This window comes from Hydractinia symbiolongicarpus, chromosome 8, assembly GCF_029227915.1.
Source record: "Hydractinia symbiolongicarpus strain clone_291-10 chromosome 8, HSymV2.1, whole genome shotgun sequence".
Taxonomy (NCBI): Eukaryota; Metazoa; Cnidaria; class Hydrozoa; order Anthoathecata; family Hydractiniidae; genus Hydractinia; species Hydractinia symbiolongicarpus.
The window spans coordinates 3,002,752-3,012,007 of record NC_079882.1 but is presented as its reverse complement, the minus strand read 5'-3'; the positions used below and the strand labels follow the sequence as shown (position 1 = coordinate 3,012,007).

The following is a 9,256-nucleotide window of genomic DNA, read 5'->3' as shown; positions in this document are numbered from 1 at the left end:
AAACCGTACGGACGATCGAGTACTATTTCCGCGTACAAGAGGCTCGTTCATGATGCTGCGCAAGTTCCATGACGTCAATGATTTAATGACAGAAAAAAGGAACAAACAAACATATATAGGTATAGAAAAGCTAAATGCCTTCTCTATCATCCTGATCAAGCTGATACATAAGTTATTTTTTTTACTTTAAGCGATTTTCTTCACACAGTCTGGTTTCCGCAATGTTCGTTCTACAACTACAATGCTGTTAAAAGTTAGATACAAAAAGTTTTAAATAGTAACGAGATAAGTTCTTATTGACTAATCAAATTCTTTGACACTGTTGACCATCAAACGTTCCTGAAAAAAATCGTTTCTTTCAGTGCCGCAACCACAATTTTAATATTGGAAGGGCCTCATAGAAAAATTACATATATGAATTTCGCTTTGTAGAGTGGCTAAATTTCACATTGCTAGATTGACGGAAAATGCCCTTTCAGACGTCAACGATCTCATGCTTCAATGGTAAAAATCACGATAAATGTTTCCATATTTTTGTAATTTAGAAAAGCTGCATTGTTTAATTGGCATCAAAATTTAGATAAAAATTCCATTAAAATAAACCGGCCAACATTTTGACCAACATCGACTCACCAACATGTTGGCCATCAATGTTGTCCGGTTTGCGTTAGGCGCCAACATGCAAGAAGAAAAAAAATCTCAAAAAATGATGGCCAACATTTATTAAATTTTTAATGCAATTGGGAAAGTTCCACCTTGATGCAAACTTCTCAGATATCTTCTTCCAATCATCTACACTTGAAGGTATCTTGATATACTCTTTTCCAATGCACTCTGTGATCGCTTTAGTAACCTCATCAACAATTTAAGATAATGTTCTTTCAGATACTCTGAATTGGAAACTTAAAGACTTATAAGTTTCTCCTGTCGCAAGGAACCGAATGGTGAGCACTAATCTTTGAGCCGCTAAGATTGTTTGATGAGTTCCATTACACCTGATTCTTTTGGTGTTATGTATGGTTCGATGAAAGCAAGATTCATAGGTCATTCTCATCAACTTTTTGTCTTCAGCCAGTAATTCCAATTCCTTTTTTGTCGTCGTCAGCAATCAAGAGGACGAGTGCCAAACAAGTAATGTTGACTACTTGTTTTTTAAGGGTGCTGGCAATTCTTAGAAAATTTTCATCGCAATTGGACTTTTTAAAATGTGCTGCCAGTCCCCTTAAAAAACAAACAAGTGATTTTTAAAATAATGATCTATGGGAAGGATCCACATATGCCTTAACGACTTTCTCTCTTTCTAATAAATTTGTTTGCTACTTCATATTATCACTGTATGATTTGTAAAAATGTAACACCATATGATTATTCATCCGTGTATCAGTGGTTGCAGCTCGAAGGTAAGTTTTTATGCGGTTTAAAGATGAAAAACATTGTTCGCTAACAGCATTTAAAGCAGGCATAACTGACAGTTTTTCCACTGTTGTAACTTCAAACAAAAGTAGTTTTCTTGGGTTATCTAACTTTTGGAGAAATGGCACTAAATCTTTCTTTCTTTCTCTTTTTTTTAGTAGAAAAATTATTGGCGGGGGGCTGTGCCCCTCTGCCCCTCCGGCGGTTACGGCACTGTCTTTTAATTTTAGTGATTCTGCCATAGAAATTATCTCAAGTTATCTATCTAAAGCGCGGCGCAAACCGATCAAGCATTTTGTTTCTATGTATGATGTTTCGCAGTTAAGGAAGACTGGGCACTTTGAAGTTGGCAATAAAGTGGGCAAACAATCAACAATATCAAAATAACGTTATTTACAATAGCACTTGATCGGCTAGGGAAAAAGTGCTTACCGGGCCTAAAAAACTCTAAATTAGATATTGATGACTTTATAGGGGCAGCCCTTTTTAAAATTCATATATTTAACAATGTATTATACATCAATCGACGCAAAATCAAAATTATTATTATTATTATTAGTATTATTAATGTTTATACAGGACTGATATAATTCAGTTCTTAAAAACTGCTCTTAATATAAGTCCTGTGTAGAAAAATTGTAGAAGTTCAGTACATAACAGGCTACTGGCGAACTTGAAAGGTATAGGGAACAAAATTACACGCGAACAAGAATCCGAAATCTTTTAGCCTGCCAGGGGTTTTCATTAAAAAATGTAATCGTTTAAAAAAGAATAAAAAAATTATTTTAAAAAATGGTAGGATTTTATCTTATCTTAAACAAAAAAAATAATTGAAAGTATAAAGTGCATTTATCCGAGAGAAAAATACAAAATGTTTGAGAAATGTGCTAAAATATGCATTAACCGAAAATATGCAAAGTATACTATAACGGTGTAATACAAGCCGTAAATATACAATAACGATGTAATACAAGCCGTAAGTATACGATAATCGTATAAATACAAGCCGTAAATGTACAATACCGGTTTATATAGAAGGCGTAATATGCAAAATTTGTAAATGTGCAATAGTCTTAAATATGAAATAAACGCAAAAAAATATCGCTACAAATTTACTACATTCTTCGATAGTCATGTTGTGGTGTGACTTATCCTAAATCAGTGAAAAAAGTCATCTCGTAAAATTGGGGAACTCAAAAAGCAAAGCCGGGAAGTTTGTGTTTGACATGTACTATTTATGCACATAAACTGTGACAAAATGAGCCTCATTTTAAAGGTGTTTCACCTGCAAAACGAGGTGTCAAAACATAATTATGACATAGAATTTAGCCAACAAGAGATTATCGTGACAATTCATAACTGATGGAAAATCCATAAATTTCTTTCCGCAAAAATAAATGATGATAAAGAAGTAAAAAATATTTTTTCATATTTCGATCTTATTTTTATATTTTTTTTTCCTTCACTAAAATATTTTGAGGATTTTTGACTAGGGATTTTAAAGAGGAGCGATCATCCTGTCATGTTTTTTTTATTGAAGAATCTGTGAACGTGTACAGATATCATTGCCAATTATTTTTGAAGAAAACGAATACAGTCGACGCTCGATATCTTCAAAAGTCTGTTGTAGGCAAAATTACGTTCAATATCACCAACTCTGTTCTCTCAAATTTTCGCTTTGTCGAACTATTTTTCCGCTCCTCTCAGTTTATTTCGAACTTTTCTCTTATTTTTCGAACGAAAACATAAAAGGTTCGATTGATGCGTAAAAAAGACTTTCGAACGTTTACAATTTGGGATATTTGGAATCCTCCTTATTTCAAAAATTGCTACCAAGCGCAAGCTCGTGGTAAAAACATTGGCTGAAAAAAACATTGTCTTTCTCCGTTTTCGGCTAAACAATTTAATCAAGAACGTTAAAAAGTACGGGTATTTCGCTATCCCGAACTTTAAAAGCCTTCGACGCACGATAACTATTTGGTATGTCCCGAGAGTTCAAATATCGAACGTCGACTGTACTTGGAGTAACAAAAAAGTTTAAAATCCAGCCTTTCTAATTCGCAGGCAATTGTTGACGTGTTAAAAAAAAATTTTGATTCGCGTCGGCAAATTTTTGTACGCATGCTTTTTCTTTTATTGGATGTAATTTGATTTTCCAAAGGTTTTGCTCTCATTTTCTACCTTACTTTAACTGTTGGCTGTGTATGAAAGCGTGCGATTACAAAAATGGAAATCGCCGGCGTGAAACACATGTTTGCTGACGTAAAACAGGCAAACGACGTGTCATGTCGGTAATTTTTTGCCGACGTGAAATAAATTGAGTTAGGTAGGCTGCAGTCCGACAACACTAACAAATTTAGCCAAATGGTCTAAATTTTTCCAATTACAGAAAGAAAAGTGATACTATCATATAACTATGTCAATAAATACAATAAAATCTAATTAAAGTATAAATGCACTGCAAATGAATGGAGCTAATATTTTTTACGGTCATAATTTTCACCGTAGAACATTGCGCACTCGTTTAAGGTCTTTAAAAAAACGTTTAAAGTCAAAATATGAAAATATTAAGCGTATAATATAGATATAAAAACACGCCGTATCGCACAACGCACACTCAGTACTCATTCCTCGCTTTTCTTCATTCGCTTTGCAGCTGGCAAGGGCTCGCTACGAGCAGTAAACCAAGGGTGGCTCAGGGCGGCACTTAACGTAATTCTGTCTGCAACATTCACTGTTAACAAAGACTTAACAAGTTTCTTGGCGTTTTCAGAAATTCCACGCCATTTTTCTTCGTGAAAGGTGTAGTTACCTGTGCGTATGAGATCATTAAGGGGAATTTCACCCTCATCACTGAACGGAGGATAGCCTGCTAACATGATAAACAAAATGCAGCCCAGTGACCATAAATCTACAGCACTGGTGTATCCCCTAGAAGTAGGTGCAACAATTTCAGGAGCAAGATAAAACGAAGTTCCAACAAGTGTTTTTAGCAAGGATTGCTCAGCCACCATTCGACTCAACCCAAAATCTGTTATTTTTAATTTTGCATCGGAATCCTTTGATGTCAAAAGAACATTTTCAGGTTTCAAATCTCGATGTATAATGTTTTTACTGTGCAAATAATCTACGGCTTCCAGTAATTCCAAAAACCAAATTCTGGATTTGTCTTCCGGGACTGCACCATTTTGCTTTACGTAATCAAATAACTCTCCTCCATTCACGCACTCAAGCACAATATACACAGCGTGGTCGGTGTCGAATACGTCCTTTACTTTAACGACATTGGGGTGATTTATTTGTTGCATTAGACTTGCCTCGTACGTCAAGTCTCTGACAACGCTTAAGGATTTTCCCTTTCTGATAATTTTAACAGCAACTTTTGTCTGATCCCTTGTTTTTACGTGGCCTCGTTTTACTACACCGGTCGCACCCTCGCCCAGCCTCACGTTTTCTAACACATATTTCTTGTTAAAATCGCGCGGTAACTGGCGGAACTCCTGATTTTGAACCTGCACATTTATAAAAATAAAAGCCTCGTTATCCGGCATTGCTATGGCTATTTTCGAACAATTTAACAAAGGTCTCGAAGCCCCTTTCACATGTTCGCCATTAACGAAGATACCATTAGTGCTCGTATCTTTAATATACACAGTGAAGCCAACTTCAGACTGGTCATCTTTTTCTTTATATATTATGAAATGGACTTTCGAAATTTTTTTATACAACTCTTTAAGCTCATCCTCTTTGTCGAAACCTTGTTCTTCTAAAATACAGTATTGACAGCTAGGGGCTCGACCTACCTTATACGGTATATCCTCTTTTAGTTCCATTGTTTGATAAAGACCGTTAACAGCAGTAAGGATACCCCAACTAGAACCTTCAACTATATCAAGGTCGTCATCCAAATTTTGATAATCAGTGTCATCGTGATCAATAGGAACTGTAGAAAGACTGTCCGCACTATGTCCACTTGAAGAACTTGATGACTGTTGTGATTGAGATTGCGACTGCGACTGGCTACTAGAAGAATTCATACTCGCCATGACGGTTTCTATACCAATGAAACTAAAAAATATAAGACAGATAAACTATTTTTTTTACAGCGTTCACGGTTTGTTGAATCCTTTCTTGAAGTGAAAAAACAAATCAGATACATAGTAACTTATCTATAGATATCAAAGAGCAAGAAAAAAGGTAAAACTTTAACTTCTCTGCTATAGTGAAGCAACAACGAAGTCCTCCAAGAACACATCAACACCGATTAAACGTAGTAAAATATTGCCACACTCCTAAGAAACTATTTCAAGATAAAATAGAATGGTCAAGAGTGACAGGGATGTAGCCAAAAAGAGGGGTATGTTTTGGGTTTTTTTATTCAATTTTTTGATTTTTATAGATTTCTATATCTCTTTAAAGTAGCAAAATTAATCCCAGTATAAAAGTTAACGACAAAATGACCAAATTACTTTGATTTTCTGTGTTAATAATTCAACCTTAAAGTTACTACAGTAAAAGGATTTTATTATTAGGATGCAAGACTTTTACACGTTTTTTTTATTATAAGAAATCAGATGCTGAAGCATCAAAATAAGTAAGAAACTTTCAGTACTGAACTTTTTTAGCTATAAAAAATTAAGAAATATACGGATATTATTGCAAACTTTTTAAAAAACATTTTTTGCTGTTCTTTTAACGTGATAAATGTCATTTCGAACAATCGAAGTTCGATTTGAATTAATTTAAAATTAATTAAAATTAAGTATTAGAAACCCAATAAAAAAACTTTCAGTATTGAAAACATAAAAAAATAGGAAACATTGATTACTGAGGGCCTTTCACTAGTTTCTTATAAAAAAAATATGTGTAGGGCTTGGTTAAACATTTTTTAGTGTATATATAATAAAATAAAATAGAAGTCTGCATAGCAGTTTAGAAAGGTAAACCTGTGTGTCAGTCTTTCTAGAGTACTGTAATAAACCTGTGCTTTAAATAGTTTAAATCTATTCAGCAGACATTTAAAAGTATGCAAAGCTGATAAGAGAGTGCCCACTCAACATTAACTCCCTAATTTCCAGGTATTTTTCTGCAAAAATTCCTAAAATTCCTCTTTTTCTATATAGGAGGCTGGTACATATATATCCTAAGTTCTTATTGAATATTTAAGTCAAAATCACAAATATTTTGTAATATGCATATATGTTGATATGCTGGCTGAAGTGTGGAAAAGTATGGAAGCTGTTAAAGAAAAAAAACACATTGTCATTCAGTTAGTTAAACTAACACCTAGAAAATTGCTTGGCAACACTGAAGCTTACTTAAAATTTATCCAGTGTATACCATCCCAATTTACTTTATATTTGCCTTCACTCTGTTCACTTGTATGAAAATTAATATTTACAGAGGTAGGCAGCATAAACAGGCGAGTCAAACCATGGCCACTTTCAATGTTCATTAATTTTCATACAAAGTAGTTCTTTATTGGAAAAAAAAGTAAAAATCGGTACGTTATATTTTTACATGGTTTGAAATTCATATAGGAAGTAAATATAGGAAATGATCACCTTACAAGATAATTTACATCATATATATTGTTTGTAGACCCTTCTAAAAAGATGTGCAATAGTTAAGAGCTTAGTTAGGTGGTAATGTTGAATTTTGAGACTAGAAAATGGAAAAACCAACTCCATGCACTCACCCTCCTCACAACTACGATTTTCACTTTATTAAAAAAACTTGTATCACTGATAAATCATTAAGAGAGGACTTCTAACATTAATAATCTTTTAAATGTAAAAATAGACATTTTTGGTAATATCAGATTGAAAAAAAAATATTTATGGCATATGCACAGGGTTCATGGACATGAAGTTGGTTTTTGCATATTTTGGTCTGCAAAATACAACACTGCATCCGAAATCTTAATGTGGCCATTCACTACAATTATGCCTGCACTAATAATTTAAAAAAATACAGGACAAAATTTCACCTTCTGGCAAAGTACCAATGAACTTACATCTTGACTATTCTAACTAAATTTACAGCACATAAAATCACATTAATTTAATAACACTGAGCATGGAAAACGGATGTTAAGCTAAGAATGATGATGATATGACTGATAAGTGACTAAAATTATGAAAGACACACACTAAAGAGTTACAAAACAATCAGCCTATTTACTGTTTCAATCTGTTTGGTCTGTAAAATACACAAAAATAAAAATAAAATGGCATCACAGTAATTTTAAATATTTATATATATAATAATTTATCAGGAAAACTCCCAATATTGCTATTACTTACAATTACAAACTTGCCTAAAAATCGGGCAAGTTTTTAATTGTCGTAGACAGAGCGGCACTGAAAATAGAGTATATAAAGATTTTTTTGTTCTATCGTAAAGATTTTTTAAGGTGTTTACATTAAATATTTAGGTTTACTTTGCGAACATTTTTTTTTTGAAAAAGTTTATATAATGATGTTTTCATGATCTGATGCTTTGGTAAATAAACAGCAAAATGGCAACCAACAGTCTTGCTGATTGGTGAAAAAACAACAAGAGTTATTTCTGAATTTGCAATGTCTAAAAATTTTGAATGAAAGTCAAATGAAATGAAAGGAAATGAAAGAGGTGGAAACTTGCTAAAAAGTTTTTTAGTATATAAGGATTTTTTCATCTTCTTATGGGCAAACATAAAAACTTTATCTTCCTTAATATTGATCATGCAAGGAGCTTGTATATTGTTGAGCAACGATCTGGTACAGTTCCCAACCAGTGTTTTTTAACTTGATAATTATTCATGTATATACAAGACAACAATTTTAAAAGAAATTCTGTGACTGTTTAAATGTTTAAAACATTATAACCAGGATGGCAGAGCACTGTGCCTAAATGTACTGCTAAACAAACATCACTGAAGAGCGTTTTAAACAGGATGTACAGCTGGATGGGTTTTCTCCATTGAACTACTTACACAGATGGTCTATCCTGTTTGCAAGCAGGCTGTTCAGCGCATTTTGAAATGAGATGGCGCTTACAATCAGGACAGAACATAACCAGTTATCATTCAGAGCTGTTTGATTAGACAATATATAACATAATTTGTTAAGTATAATGTTACTAGAAACCAATTTTTTTCCTACACGTATATGACATTGAAATTAAAAATGAAAGAATAAATCAAGTAGCTATTTGTGAGGTCTGCTCGGCCGGAAATAATAACAACAGAAAAAATCAAATTTTCTTACGAATATCTGCTCAGCAGCCAAACCAACGCCAACGAATAAGCTTTTTTTAGAGATAGAAGATAGCTAAGGATATTTCCCTTTTGACTTTCATAAAAACTACGACAATGTAACATAAATCAGATAAATATCTCTTCGTTTGGATAGAAGAAAAAACGTTTCTAGACCAGCTAGCTAGCTAGTCAGCTACAACGAAAAATACATAAACTCAAAACAAAGCCATGTGACAATTTCTGCCGCGGGAGTAAAAAGTACTCTGCTAGGTACAGGGGTCGAGAACAGCGGCCCCTTTTCCGGGTTTTACATTTTATTGCATCCAGGTCAACATCTTGTCACAAAAAAGGAAGAGAGCTTAGTCATAAAACTAAAAAAGTACTTCCATCTATTCGAAGATTGAGAGCTCGGTCGATTGAGCACCTTATGTTTATAAACCCTATGGATTTTGCAGCTTACCAACTATGAGGAAACAGAAGTGAAAATCCTTAGGAACTACTGGTCAATATTGCACCTTTTGCAGGTTTTGCCCCTGGAAATTTATAAGTTCATACTTGACGTCCTGACTTTGCTAAGCTTGTGTGTTACTGTGTTTTTAACCA

The 9,256-nt window shown here is 33.6% G+C and overlaps 1 protein-coding gene across 1 annotated transcript; it reads right to left on the bottom strand.

The window, feature by feature from the left end:
* Positions 1–2,243: 2,243 nt before the first annotated feature.
* Positions 2,244–8,887, bottom strand: LOC130655047 (calcium/calmodulin-dependent protein kinase type 1-like). Its single transcript, XM_057457745.1, has 2 exons — positions 8,664–8,887; positions 2,244–5,481 (listed from the first exon to the last, which is right to left on the bottom strand). Exons 1-2 carry the CDS (start codon positions 8,774–8,776, stop codon positions 4,038–4,040), a joined length of 1,557 nt encoding a protein of 518 aa, XP_057313728.1. The 5' UTR covers positions 8,777–8,887; the 3' UTR covers positions 2,244–4,037.
* Between the last annotated feature and the right edge of the window lie 369 nt (positions 8,888–9,256).